Source organism: Numenius arquata, unplaced genomic scaffold (genome assembly GCF_964106895.1).
Source record: "Numenius arquata unplaced genomic scaffold, bNumArq3.hap1.1 HAP1_SCAFFOLD_45, whole genome shotgun sequence".
NCBI lineage: Eukaryota > Metazoa > Chordata > Aves > Charadriiformes > Scolopacidae > Numenius > Numenius arquata.
The window spans coordinates 543,565-558,576 of record NW_027415589.1 but is presented as its reverse complement, the minus strand read 5'-3'; the positions used below and the strand labels follow the sequence as shown (position 1 = coordinate 558,576).

General features: G+C 52.6%; 1 protein-coding gene across 1 annotated transcript; it reads left to right on the top strand.

Annotated features, from left to right (window-relative positions):
* The first annotated feature begins 13,278 nt into the window (after positions 1 to 13,278).
* On the top strand, positions 13,279 to 14,196 carry LOC141478861 (olfactory receptor 14C36-like). The gene has a single exon (XM_074167804.1). The coding sequence runs from the start codon at positions 13,279 to 13,281 to the stop codon at positions 14,194 to 14,196; it is 918 nt and encodes a 305-aa protein (XP_074023905.1).
* The last annotated feature ends 816 nt before the right edge of the window (positions 14,197 to 15,012 follow it).

The window sequence follows — 15,012 nt, the reverse complement described above, 5'->3', positions numbered from 1 at the left end:
GAAGTGCCATGTCTACACGTTCCTTAAATCCCTTCAGGGATGGTGACTCCACCACCTCCCTGGGCAGGCTGTTCCAGTGCCTGACCACTCTCCCAGTCAAGTAATTCTTCCTAATATCTAACCTAAACCTCCCCTGCCGCAACTTCAGACCATTTCCTCTGGTCCCGTCATTATTCCCTTGGGAGAAGAGGCCAACAGCCACCTCTCTCCAACCTCCTTTCAGGGAGTTGTAGAGGGCAATGAGGTCTCCCCTCAGCCTCCTCTTCTCCAAACTAAACATGCCCAGGTCCCTCAGCCTCTCCTCATATGACTTGTTCTCCAGACCCCTCACCAGCTTGGTGGCTCTCCTCTGGACACGCTCCAGCAGCTCAATGTCCTTCCTGTAGTGAGGGGCCCAAAACTGAACACAGCACTCGAGGTGAGGCCTCACCAGTGCCCAGTACAGAGGCACCATCACTGCCCTCCTCCTGCTGGCCACACTATTCCTGATACAGGCCAGGATGTCGTTGGCCTTCTTGGCCACCTGGGCACACTGCTGGCTCATGTTAAGCTGGCTGGCCACCAACACCCCCATGTCCTTTTCTGCTGGGCAGCTTTCCAGCCACTCTTCCCTGAGCTTGCAGCGTTGCCTGGGGTTGTTGTGACCAAAATGCAGGACCCGGCACTTGGCCTTATTAAACCTCATCCCATTGGCCTTGGCCCAATGATCCAACCTGTCCAGGGCCCTCTATAGAGCCTGCCGACCCTCAAGCAGATCAACACTTCCACCTGGTTTGGTGGCATCACTCACGATCCTCTCCATGATCTTTCCCGGTACCGAGGTCAGGCTGACAGGCCTATAGTTTCCCGCATCCTCCTTCCGTCCCTTCTTGTAGATGGGCGTCACATTGGCCACCCTCCAGTCATCTGGTACCTCTCCTGTTGACCAGGATTGTTGATAGATAATGGAGAGAGGCTTGATGAGCTCTCCCGCCAGCTCTCTGAGTACCCTTGGGTGAATCCTATCCTGCCCCATGGACTTATGCGTGTCCAGGTGCATAAGCAAATCATTAACTACTTCCTCCTGGATTACGGGGGGGTTGTTCAGCTCTCCATCCTTATCTTCCAGCCCAGGAGGCTGTACACCCTGGGGGTAGCTGGTCCGACTATTGAAGACAGAGGCAAAGAAGGCATTAAGTTTCTCAGCCTTCTCCTCGACCTTGGTTGGGATGTTCCCCCCTGGCATCCAGTAAGGGATGGAGATTCTCCCTGACTCTCTTTTTGTTGATGTATTTATAAAAACTTTTTTTGTTGTCTCTTATATTAATGGCCAGGTTGAGTTCCAGCTGGGCTTTTGCCTTCCTAATTTTTTCTCTGTATAACCTAACAAGATCTCTGTACTCCTCCTGAGTTGCCCATCCCTTTATCCAAAGGTGGTAAACCCTCCTTTTTTCCCTAAGTCCCATCAAAAGCTCTTTGTTCAACCAGACCGGCCATTTTCCCCACCCTTTAATTTTGTGCCTCATGGGGACAGCCTGCTCCTGGGCCTTTAGGATTTCCTTCTTGAAGAGCGTACAGCCCTCCTGGACCCCTTTGCCCCGCAAGATTCTCTCCCAAGGGACCCTCCCAACCAGGGCTCTGAACAGGCACAAGTCCGCCCTCCAGAAGTCCAAGGTGGAGGTTTTGCTCACCCCCTTCCTTACCTCACTAAGAATTGAAAACTTGACCATTTCATGATTGCTAAGACCAAGACGTCCTCCGACCTCCACATTTCCCACTAGTCCTTCTTTGATTGTGAAAAGTAGGTCTAGTGAGGCGCCTCCCATGGTAGGCTCTCCTACCAGTTGTGTCAGGAAGGTATCTCCCATACACTCAAGGAACCTCCTAGGCTGCCTACTCCCTTGATTAGAGAAAAACAATAAGAATGACTTAGGAACCAGAGTTAAGGGACTGGACCATCCTATCTATTCCTTTAGTCCTGGAAATTGGGTTTATATTAAGAATTTTTCAGGTGACCCACTAGAAGAAAAGTGGAACGGAGCATTCCAAGTGCTACTGACCACCTTCACTGCAATCAAAGTAAAAAGAACAGCCGGCCTGGATTCACTGCTCCCAAGTGAAAAAGGCTCCAGATAAGCAGTGCACTTCGGAACCTTTAGGACCTTTAGGATTACAAAGACGTAAACAATGGAAGTCTCCAAAGTGTGAGGAAGATCCCCCACTTGAGCAGAAATGGACCTCTGAATGTACTGGACCAGCAAAACTGCGATTCCGGAAATTATTATCATGATCTTCTGCATCACAGCTGGGCAGAGAACTGCATCACCCGTCAAGGTCTAGATGATGTCCCCGACCCTGAAGACTGGACCAGGAATGGATACTTGGGTAACGTAGGTCTGAATATCACAGATGACGAAACTAAAGTATACACAGTTTTAAAAATAGATGGCCAAATTAGGAGAGACTGGGGAGATTAAGGACAAATACCATCCTATAAAATAAGAGAAAACAGCTCAGTTGATATAGCATGTAAATTTGATGTGAAGCAAGTATACTCACTGCTAGAGAAAGTGAAAGAAACATCTAAACGAACATTATGGCAAGTCCAGCACGATACTCTGGAAATAAGGAACATCATTACAACCATCGAGGAAACCGAGGAACACCATTGGTGGGACATTTTTCTAAATACCTCATCAAAATCTCCAACCGCGGCACCGTTTTTCAACTTCCCAGTGCATCCTGTACTAGTGCTGATCCTTGTAGCCCTACTGTTGACTGCTCTCGACCTTTGGATGTGGTGGAAAGTACGGACTCTTGCTCAACCAGTACATGTATTGTGGACTGTAAACAGGATTTTGCAAAAGAATTTGCTGTAGCTTAAAGAAAAGCGGGGGTTGAATGAAGGAATAGGGCTGAGTATGGCTTGAAGGTTTGCTTGACACAACTAAACCGCTCTTAGCACAAACAGTGAGTTAGCAAATACTGTGAGTCTTTGTTTTTCTAACTTGGCTAAATGCAAACAGGGGCCTAAGCACGTATGCAACTAGCAATTGTACAGGTCAGCACCTTGTTATCTTCCAAGAGGAACTTATCTCTGAGAACAGGATGTGTCGAGACCACCAAGGCATGCAGAGCCAGCCTAAACCAGCCTTGCGGCTTTGTCAGCAAGAATAGAGAAGTAGATGACTGCAGTTCACCAAAAGGACGCAGTGATGAAGAGGAAGGGATGAAGTAAGCGACCACCAGAGGTCTTTGAAGACCAGCAAGAGACTGAAAGACGCATGCGGGAGTGGGTGGCAACGTATGACAATGAGTTCTGGGAAGAATAATGAATATGTATGTTTAACTTGTGTATAAGCTGTGTAACTCATGGCTTTTGGCGCGCACATTTGGAGGAGCAATCCCCTGTGCGTCCAGCGCTGCAATAAAGAATACCTGCTTAATAGTCATCCCCACTCTTGAGTCCTGATTTCGACTTTGACCACATCACTATCCGTGTTACTGTTATTGTTTTCTTGTTCCCTTTGTTGTTCTGTTAAACTGCCTTTGTCCCAACCCACGAGTTTTGCCTTTTCCTTCCGATTATGGCCGGGGGGGGGGCTTGAGAGAGCACGGCTGCCCCGTGGTTCTTTGTTGTCCTCTGAGGCCAAACCATGACAGTTGGTACCTGATGGAATGTTTCAAAAAGCTCTGGCTGATTGAGTGACGGGAGAAGTCAGGAGTGCGCTGGCACTTGTCCAGGGCATCTATGCTGGCAGGAGGTATCTGTGCCTCTGTAGCTGAAGGTATTTGTGTCCTACATCCAATCCCAGTTCTGGAACACACTTTCTTTTTTTTTTTTTTTTAAAAAAAAAAAAAAGAAGAGCAAGGACACAAATTCCCCCCTTTGACTATTATATTAAAGTAAAAGGAAAAAAATCCACAGGTAATTTTAAAAGCTGAAAAGTACATTTTCTTTTCTTTGCATCTTTTCTTTACTTCTTCTTTGATGAGGCTTGCAGCATCGAAAAAAAAAAAAAATGGTCATTTTGTGCCTTGCATAGAGCCCCGTGTCCCCAAAACAGTTCCTGCCCAGGACTGTCAATGACACCCCTCAGTCTTTGCACAGAGAGTCACACCGTGATACCAACCTCTCGTCACTGGCTGAGGTTTTGTTTTAGGGGGTCACATACAGCAGAGGGAGATTCGTGCCCCGTAAGCATTTGCTCTGTTGTTATCAGAAAAAGGGCGTGAGGTCGTAGGTTCATAGTATCAGCTCAAGTTGGAAGGGGCCTTGGGAGGTCTCCATTCCAGCCTGTCAGAAACATGGTCAGGCCACGTTGTTCAAGGCTTGGACCAGTTTGAAAAAAGTTTGACAACCTCCAGGGCTGGAGTCTGCTCGGCATCTCTGGGCGACCTGCTCCAATGCTTGGCTCAGCTCATGGGGAAAAGCGCTTTCCTATCTGCAGGCTGAGCCTCTTCTCTTTCACCTTCCACCCACCGTCTTTTGTCCTCCCACCCTGCACCCTGGTGAAGAGCTTGGCTCTCTGTTCTCCATAAAGTCCTCCTAGATACTGGCAGGCTGCAATGAGGTCCCTCTCAGCCTTCCTTTCTCCAGGCTCGACTAGCTCATCTCCCTCAGCGTCTCCTCATGGGAAAGGCTGACCCTGACCATCTTGGTGGTCCTTTGCTTCAAGAAAATTGATGCAGGCACTGAGCCCGGCAGGAGGATGGAGATGGCCAAACAGGAAAATTCACCCATAAACTTGGGGTGTGCTGCCGGTGCTGGAAGTGGCCAGTGCGAAAGATTTGGGGTGCTACAAATGCTCTGTGCCACCTTCCTCAACTGCCCATGCCACCAAAGGCACAGACCAGCCTCCTCTCTCCCGTGTCTGCAAGTCTCAGATGCCTTCTACGAGCCCTGGCTCTGCAACACCAACCCCCTTGTGTGACTCCTCACCCTGCATGGGCAGGGCGGTCAGCTAACTTTAGTGTGTTCCTCTTCCAAGCACTTTCAAGCCCATCCCAGTCTCTCTCTGGTTCTCCCTCTTGCTTCTTGTCCCTCTCCCCCATCTCTCCCCTGTCCAGCCCAGAAAAGCAGCCCATTCTGGGCTGACCCCGTGGCAGTGCCCATTGATGGGTTCTGCAAAGCTCTGCAGACTCAACCCCACAGCCTCAGCCCCTCTGATGGTCACAGTAGCTCCTGGGGGGCAGAGAGATGTCTCAGCCCCACATTGGCCCCAGGGCTGAGGGCCGGACATGGCATGAGATGGCAGAGACCAGTGTCTCCCTGTGTCCCCTGCGCCTGTCTCCAAGACATCCTGACCACTGACAGCAAGCCCCTCTGTGTCAGCCCCTCTTCCAGGAGAAGACTCCAGGCCCCGGAGCTCCTCAGACTGCTCCATCCCTAGAGAAGCCTGCCCTGAGCTGGTGCATGCAGAGATTGATTTCTCTTTGTCGTCTTTTTTTTTCCACCTTGGATGCACAGAGATGCTCCTTTGCTCTTCTCCAAGGGTGTCCCTGTCCCCAGAGAACATTTCACCAGGGAACTTTGTCTGATCTGGCCTCATTTGCCACTCCTGCCCCCTCCCCACGATCTCCACAGGGTCCTGCACTGTTGTTTCTGCTCCGCAGAGCGAGTTGGCTGTGATGACTGAAAGCCATGGAGGGACAGTCCCAGGCAGATCCCTGTGGATCATTCACCGTTTCCGGGGGAACTGGGCACCCACGGGTGAAGGCTCAGCCTGGGCCCGTTCCCTAATACATTGCCCCACATTGTCCCATTGCCTAACACTCTTCCCTCATCCCATGGAGAACCCAAACAAAGCAGTGTGGCCTTGTGAGGACAACTTCCTGAGCCTGAGCTCAGCTTTGGAAGAAGAGCCAAACCTCCAGACACCGGCACTGAAGAAATCCCATTTTATTAAAGAGACATGAGATGGGAGGTCAGCTGTACCCCTGTGCCAGGCACACGTGAACAGGCCTCAGGGTCAGAAGAGCTGGGTTCATGCCTCTGGGGAAATGGAACGTTCCTGGACACACATGGTTATCACAGAGAAAAGGCCCAAAGCCCAGGAAGTTCCCCAGATGAATCTGAAATCACTTCTGAAGAGACACGGGCAGGTTAATGCTGCTGAGAGATCAGTGACAGAATCAGCTTCTTCGATGTTTCTTTCAGCTCCTGGTTCCTCATGCTGTAGATGAAGGGGTTCACAGCTGGAGGTACCACCGAGTACAGAAATGACACCACCAAGTCCAGGGGTGAGGAGGAGATGGAGGGGGGCTTCAGGTAGGCAAACATGCCAGTGGTGATAACAAGGGAGACCACGGCCAGGTGAGGGAGGCACGTGGAAAAGGCTTTGTGCCGTCCCTGCTCAGAGGGGATCCTCAGCACGGCCCTGAAGATCTGCACATAGGACACCACAATGGAAACAAAACAGCCAAAGCCTAAACAGACACTGACCACAAGAAGCCCAACTTCCCTGAGGTAGGAGTGTGAGCAGGAGAGCTTGAGGATCTGGGGGATTTCACAGAAGAACTGGTCCAGGACATTGCCCTGGCAGAGGGGTAGGGAAAATGTATTGGCCGTGTGCAGGAGAGCATTGAGAAACCCACTGCCCCAGGCAGCTGCTGCCATGTGGACACAAGCTCTGCTGCCCAGGAGGGTCCCGTAGTGCAGGGGTTGGCAGATGGCAACGTAGCGGTCGTAGGACATGACAGTGAGAAGGGATTACTCTGCACCAATGAAGAAGAAAAACAGAAATAGCTGTGCAGCACATCCCCAGTAGGAGATGGCCATGGTGTCCCAGAGAGAATTGGCCATGGCTTTGGGGACAGTGGTGGAGATGGATCCCAGGTCAAGAACAGAGAGGTTGAGAGGGAAGAAGTACATGGGGGTGTGGAGGCGGTGGTCACAGGCGATGGCGGTGATGATGAGTGCGTTTCCCAGGAGGGCAGCCAGGTAGATGCCCAGGAAGAGCCCGAAGTGCAAGAGCTGCAGCTCCCGTGTGTCTGCGAATGCCAGGAGGAGGAACTGGGTGATGGAGCTGCTGTTGGGCATTTGCTTCCTCTGCGCATTGGAACCTGTCCAAGGAAAAAAGGCAGTGACAAGTTACGGTGGACGTCTCAGAGCAAAACCTACTCCAGTTCTCATGGAACCCCATGAAGCTGTGTGATGGAGCTGCTGTTGGACATTTGCTGCCTCTGGGCATGGAGACCCCTGCAAGGAGGAAAAGTTATTGACAAGTTAATGGAGACTTTTAGCAGCAAAACCAAAGCCTTTTCCTACAGACCCTTCCCTGCTACACGCCTTACCCCCTGTATTCCTTTTCTAGGAGAGCTTCCCTCAGCTCCATGGCTGAAGCTCTGCTACCGTGCTGGTTGAACGTGCCATGAGGAGCTGGGCCTCTGCCCACTGGTGCCGAGGAGTCAGCCCTGCTCTGCAGCAGAGAGTTCACGGGAACGCTGGAAGCAGGGGCCAGTCCTGGTGTTTGACTTTGTCAGATAAAACCATGCCCAATGCACAAGGGTGTGCCAGTACCTGCACTGCCTCTTCGAAGGAGTGAGGGAGGCAGAGGCCAACTGAGAGCTTTTTTGAAAAAAAAATTCCCTCCGTCCCATCTGAGGACTGTTTTGGGATGTCAGAAACCCTCAGTATTCCTGCTGCACTCAGGGAGAGCAGAGAGAATCCTGCAAGGCAAGAGGATTGCCTGTGGCTTAGTACAGAGCGAGGGGAGCTGGGCTGTCCCTCAGCCCCTGACACACTGGGCTTGCGCCTTTCTGAGATGGAGGGCGATCACACGCCCTCAATGTTTCCCTGAAACGTCAGCAGAACCTGCTGAGAGCAGAGGGATCCACTGCAGACAACTAAATGTCTCGCCCTTTCTCAACGTCTCAGCAACCACTTCCAGCCCAGGACACACAGGGCTCATTTCACCAACCCAACAGCATTTCCTTGGTCATAGCGTCTCTGCGCTTCTCCATGGGGCTTTCAGGTAACACAAAGATGCTATGGGACAGATTTGCATCCTGGAGGGCAGCTCACAGCTTGGAAGGACACCTCAAGGAGATACATCAGTTTTTTCACGATGTTATCTCACCAAGGGAAAACCAGCTGATTCCCCAGCCCCACAGGCTGCATTGTCCACAGCCGCACAGGCGAGAGGAAAGCTGGGACCCTTGTTCCCATGGACACACCTGCATGGGAGGACGCACAAGATAATGTGTGACTCTGCAGCTGAAACTCCCATCCCCAGAGAGCCTGAGAGTGAGAACAAGAAAAGAGCAGCAATAACACAGACAAGTGGAGAAACAAGGGAAACTGCAGCGAGGGTCTGGCTGAAGGAGGCCAGGGCAGAGGCAGCCGGGCGCTCGGGACAGCATCACCCGTGCCCAGCCGTGCCTGTCACCTCCCAGACACCGACGCTGCCGGGCAGTCGCTCTCAGCCCCGCTGCTCCGCAGGGAGAACGGGGCACGTGGCTGGAGAGCTGCACCACGGCTCTGCTGGAGCTCCGGCTGCAGAGGAGGTGGTTCATGCCTTGGACCCCACAGCCCTGAGGGCAGAGGCTTTGGTGGGAGAGGAGGCACGGGGGGGCTTGCTCAGGGGAAGGGGTCTGCATTGGAGGGGATAGTACGGCGTTTGCGGAATTCTCCCTCCCACAACATTTCTGGTTTAAGTTTCCTCTCGTTCCCATGTCATATCCCTGCTGCCAGGAGATGTTCCTCCTGGGAAGTGTTTCCCAGTGCCATATTTGTATTTAGGCAGGGGAATGCTTTTGTTGATTTAATGTTTTTTGTTCTTGTAGATGCTGATATTCTTAGGGAAATCACAGTAACTCTTGAAGGATAATGGAAGGATTACCACCTCAGCGGCCCTCCTGTGAGCTGGTTCCTGTTTGCCATTGTCTCACTGTCACTGGGCAGGGTGTGGTGTAAAAGGTGCTGAGCAGAGGAGGACAATCACTTCTGGCTGTGCTCCTGCTCATGCAGCCCCGGACACTCTTGGCTGCCTTTGCTGATGGCTCATGTTTTGTCTGATGAAGCTCAAGGATCTCCAGGGCCATTTCCACCGAGCTGTTGCCCAGCCACGCAGCCCCTGGCCTCTGTCACTGCAGCCTGTAATTCCCCTGCTCAGTCCTGAGGCCTTTTTAGAAGATGTGTGCCAGGTTTGCTTTTTGCTTTCTCCCGTCGTGATGACCTTCCCAAATGGATCAGAGCAGCCCTGCTCTGACATCAGCCTGGTCTCTCAGCATCCTGGGATTCATCCTCTCTGGTCCAATGGCCTATTAAGGGATGACCATGCGCTGCTGGATTTCACATGGTGTTCTACCTCTTAGGCACATGGAACTGGGAGACCTTGCCGGTGAAGAAAAAGGCCAAGAGTACCTCAGCCCTACCCACACCTACTTTTAGCAAATTCAGCAGTGGCCACACAGTCTCTTTGTTTCTTCTTTAACTGTTTCTGGAGTAGGAAGAGCTCATCCTTGTGCCCTTGAACAAGTGTTCTTACTCTGTGGGAGCTCTGGTGTTCACAAATCCAACTGCATTTCTGAATTCCCCCTTTGTTTTTGATCACTGCATCCACATCTCGCATGGTTCCTATTTTCTATGGAAAAATTTCTACTGGGCTCTGCTGCCCCTCCCTGCTGCTCACATGGGCTCCCCTACTCAAAGTCGCAAGACGTGGCCAAAGTCTGCTCCTCTCAGGTCTGGCATCTGCGCTCTTCTTCTTCCCCTTGGGAGGTGAGACCCCACAATTTCACGGTCAAAACACTTCAAGGTCACACTGGTGTCCACCTCTTCCTTCTTTGAGAGTAACAGATGCAGATGAGCATCACCATTTTTGGCCAATCTGGCACCTGTGTCCCAAGCTGTGCCTTGACCAAGATCCTCCAAGAAACTCCAGGACAGTTTGCATTCGTGCTGCTGTGGTCCCCTTCCAGTGAATGCCAGGGTCATTACAGCCAGCAAAGGGAGTTTAATAGACTCTTCACCACCCACGACAATGTCACCCTTACCAGCCTCTCCTCTGACCATCAACCACAAAGGTTCACTCAACTTGTTCGTCCCATAGAGGAGCTCCACACATCTGAGCAGCTCCTTCACACTGAGGGCACCTCCCTCCTGACCTTGCTGGCCTCCTGATCATCCTGAACCCCCCATCACAGCCCCCAGGCATGTGAGCTGTCCCAACACCCCTCCAGCTGTTATTCCCTCCAAGTGGAAGGAAGAGGTTGCACACACAGCTCCAGCTCCTCCTCTCTGTGCCCCAGGCTGAGGGCATTGGGGCACGTCTGGGCAGCAGCACCTCAGCTGGGCTGAGAGCAGACTTGCAGAGGGAAAACCTGCTTCCAGCCCATAAGACCTCAAATGTGCAAAGGCTCTGCTTCAGAGCAGAGACATGCTGGAGCGGAGGGCAGATGGCAGTGTGAAGCAGAAATCACATGCCCACAAAGAGAGCAAACCCTGCTCGCCCCAAGGCCAAAGAGAAAGAGCTGGTGTGTGCCCTTGGAGCAGTAGAGGGCTTTGCTGTCTGTTGTGTGTCTCTGCAGCCCCGAGGGCCTGTGCGGGAGGTGAATCTTATCTCAGGAAGGAAGGGATGATGTTGAAAACATCCTTGGTGTGGACACCGTGTGATTCAGACCCACTGTAGAAATCATTGGCCTGACCCACAGTTGTATCACCAAGGGGATGCTTGAACGCTGGAGGAGAGAAGAACTAGAAGAGTTTGAGGGTGAAGGAACACGAGTGGAGACCCTGGTGTGATGTGCTGGCTGTTCATGCCCTGCCCAGCACCTACTGGATAGAGAAGGGACAGCCCTTGCGTCACTGCAGTGGCGGGATTCAGTCGCTGGCCCAAAGGCCCCGACTCTGTCTGAGATGCCCTGGGTGATGGCTGTCACACAGCTGGTCTGAACGGGGACGGGGTTCCTGTGCTGTCCATGGCAGGTGCAGGCAGTTGTGCTGCAGAGCCCTGGCACCTCCCACAGCACCACAGGCCTGATACCACGAGGTCAGCCGAATCCCTCTCTGCGCTGCCCCGAACATAAGGACAGTCACAGGTTCACTTCTCCTACATGTGGGCACCTTTTGTTGTTTAAATGTCGCCCAAGGGATTTCCCACTAACCTCCAAGAAGATGCCCCCAGATGCTGCCCCGTCTCTAAGAATTGCTCCACTAGAGCTTGCAGTTCCCAGCTGCATCTTGGTCACCGCTGGCACCAAATATGTCCCCAGGTGTCTGTGTCTGAACATCTGACTCCTGCCCTCCATCTCCATTCAGTACCAGGGGACCTGAGACAAGGAGCTCACAGGCAGGACCTGATTTTGTGCACATCTGAATGGAGGCAAGAGGAATCCCACCTCGTGGGGGTTTGTGGTGTGCCAGGGATGGAGCCGACTCCTCTCTTAGCTCTAGGGACTACAAACCCAGGATGAGAAGCCTCCATTGACTCAGCGGAATCCCTTCCCTGAGAAGAGATTGAAGGAGATTCCTCTCTGGCATTGTCTGGGTGTCCTGTCTGAAACCACAACAGAAAAGGTATTCTTGGACCTCAATCTGTCTGTGATTGAGAAATGCTACTGCTGGAAAGAAGTGTCTCTCCAGAGCTAAGAGAGGGAAAGTCAGTGGTGATTTCAGCCTGCTTCACAACACTTTCCCCTGGAGCCCCAGGGACACCTCAAGGGATTCCAGAGGGGCAGAAAAATTGCTGCCTTGGGCTGTTGCTCTGCTGCTGAGCTGGGCCGGGCTCCTGGGATGGAGGGAGCTCCTGGCCATGGGGCAGCGCAGCAGAGAGACAGCTCTGCCCAGGAGCAGCTCCTCTGCCAAGGGCTGAGGGCACTGCCTGCAGGCACCGAGGGGAGTGAGGTACAGAGAGGATAGAGGCAGCTGGGAGTCGGGGGACGGTTCTGAGCTTGCTCATGGGGAGATCTTCACATCTCTTGACACAGAAAGTCTCTGGCAACCGGCAAATTACGATAAGAATCCTAGATGGATCTTCTAGAGCTGACACATTGTATGACTGCTAGGACCTCTCAGGACGGCTCTCCTGGCTTCTCTGGTGTGGAGAAGGAGGACGTGCTGCAGAGCAGTGTTTCCCTTCTGCACCATCACAGGGACAAGGATTGAAGGCTGCCTTCTGCCGGGGACAGCCGAGAGGGTGTGAAGCTGGGAGTGCATCCAGGGGTGCCCAGGGCTGTCCTGCAGAGCAGGGTCCCTGCACCCCAGGGGTCTGTGTGCCAGGACAGGGACTTTGCTGCCTGCCAGGGTCAGCTCTCAGCCTGCCCGGGGAGCTCCCCATGGAGCATCTGTGGGGAGAAGCTGGAGTGGAAGGAGTGACCACTGTCAGTAAAAGATCCTACTGCATTCACGAGGGCTATCAGGGATGTCCTACTGCGTGGGACAGGGCTGCTGAGAGCTCCAGATCACCCCCAGGACATTGGCAGAGGCAGCATTTCAAGAGGAAGGGCAAGGCAGGGGCTCCATTAAAGACGAAGACTTTTCATTTTTCTGTGCTGTCAGCTTTCTCCCAAGGGAAAAGGGAAAGGAGCTCTCACTGAACTGAGGGATCAGCAGATCTGCCAGAAACCTCATACCGTGCCTTCCCCCACTCCTCTCCCTACAGACAGCAGCAGCATCACCTTTGCCTGCAGCATCAGGCTTTACCTCATCTACTGCTCAGGAGCCACAAACAGGGAGATGTCCCTGGGCAGTGCCCTGCTGCCAGGAGGGGTCTGCAGGGCAGAGCTGAGCACAGGGTGGGTGGGGGGGCTCTGGGAGCAGTGACAGGGAGAGACCTGGGGACAGAGAGACAGCTCCCAGCAGGGACAGCCCCAGGCAGCAGAGAGCCAGGCCGCCCCTCTGCATCCCTCTCTGCTCAGCTGCACAGGGAAAGGGACAACAGACGGGAGAAATGGACTTGGAACCTGGACTCTCCCACACTCACAAAAGGCCGTTTTCTTCCTCAAGGACGGTGTCAGGGAGACCATTCTCCCACGGAGAGAGGTGTAAGCACAGGACACCTGGGTGGTGACCAGCAGGTACTGGTGTGCAGAGCAGCTCTCCTGGCTCTGCCCCAGGGCACAGAGAGCCTTTTTGTCGCCCAGGGATCAGCAGTGTCCAGGCTAAAGACAACGGGAAGGAGAGGGATATCCGCCCCTGCAAAGGACGTGCCCTCACTCAGCAGCACACACCTGAGCTCACAGTCAATTTGGCGGGATTTTTTTTGGAAAACAGCACAGGACAGGGTCAAAGAAGTCGGTCATAACTTGTCAATGTCTTCTTCTCTTTCAACAGTCCCCCATGTGTAGGGTGAACAAATGCCCAACAGCAGCTCCATCACCCAGTTCCTCCTCCTGGCATTCGCAGACACACGGGAGCTGCAGCTCTTGCACTTCGGGCTCTTCCTGGGCATCTACCTGGCTGCCCTCCTGGGAAACGGCCTCATCATCACTGTCATAGCCTGTGACCACCGCCTCCACACCCCCATGTACTTCTTCCTCCTCAACCTCTCCGTTCTTGACCTGGGATCCATCTCCACCACTGTCCCCAAAGCCATGGCCAATTCTCTCTGGGACACTAGGGCCATCTCCTACCGGGGGTGTGCTGCACAGCTATTTCTGTTTGTCTTCTTGATGTCAGCAGAGTTTTATCTTCTCACTGTCATGGCCTACGACCGCTACGTTGCCATCTGCCAACCCCTGCACTACGGGACCCTCCTGGGCAGCAGAGCTTGTGTCCACATGGCAGCAGCTGCCTGGGGCAGTGGGTTTCTCAATGCTCTCCTGCACACGGCCAATACATTTTCCCTACCCCTCTGCCAGGGCAATGTCCTGGACCAGTTCTTCTGTGAAATCCCCCAGATCCTCAAGCTCTCCTGCTCACACTCCTACCTCAGGGAAGTTGGGCTTCTTGTGGTCAGTGTCTGTTTATCATTTGGTTGTTTTGTGTTCATTGTGGTGTCCTATGTGCAGATCTTCAGGGCCGTGCTGAGGATCCCCTCTGAGCAGGGACGGCACAAAGCCTTTTCCACGTGCCTCCCTCACCTGGCCGTGGTCTCCCTGTTTATCAGCACTTCATTTTTTGCCCACCTGAAGCCCCCCTCCATCTCCTCCCAAGTTCTAGACCTGGTGGTGGCTGTTCTGTACTCAGTGGTGCCTCCAGCAGTGAACCCCCTCATCTACAGCATGAGGAACCAGGAGCTCAAAGGTGCAGTGTGGAAACTGATGACCAGATGATTTTCTGAAACAATAAGCTGTTTTCTTCTACAAATCACTGTTAACGTAACTCATTATATGTCAAGCTCATGTACTGTAGTTTATGTTAGTTTTAATTCTGTGTTTAGGCCTTTGTTTGGTTTTTGTTGTTGTTTTTTTCTTTTTTGCTTTACTTTGTATAATGTTTTCTACCAAAAAAACCAACTTGTTTTGCTGTTTCGAATTATGCATTTTTCCAAATTTGTGAAATCTACATACTGTATAAATGAGGACCTGCTCTCTCTGTGTATTAAAATAAAATATAGAACCATCCAGCAACCTGTTGCCCGAAATCCTTCTTCTCAGGCTTTCACTGGAGCTGCAGGGCAATGCCTGTGAGCAGAGGTGGAGGGGAAAGAGTCCGAGCACAGCAGCTCTGTCAGCGAGCACCAACCTTGGTCTTTTCCAATTTGTTCTCTTTCCACACCCACACTCTCCTTCTGAGCCCTTGCCTTGCTATGGAGCCCGAGTGCTCTGGCAGCTCATCCTCCTGCTGTGTGGCAGCCCTGGACCACAGGCCAGGACAGGCACTGGGCAATTCCCTTCCAGAGCTGAACTCCCTAACAGCACCTCCATCATATCAGAGACTCCTCAGGGCAGGGCATGAAGTCATAGTTCTTTTTATAAAGTTGGCATTTCCTTTTCCCAGGAAAGTGCCCCACAGTTGAAAACACAAGTGCAGAGCTTAACTGTGTGAGTGTGCAAGGCGTGGGCACACAACAGAGTCCTTGCACAGCCAGGCATCCTAGGAAAGACAGGAAGGACCAGCAGGGCAGGTTCTCCTCTGGTCCTGTGAGT

Coding starts and splice junctions, on each gene's coding strand:
- LOC141478861 (XM_074167804.1), top strand. CDS start 13,279: ATGCCCAACAGCAGCTCCATCACCCAGTTCCTCCTCCTGGCATTCGCA.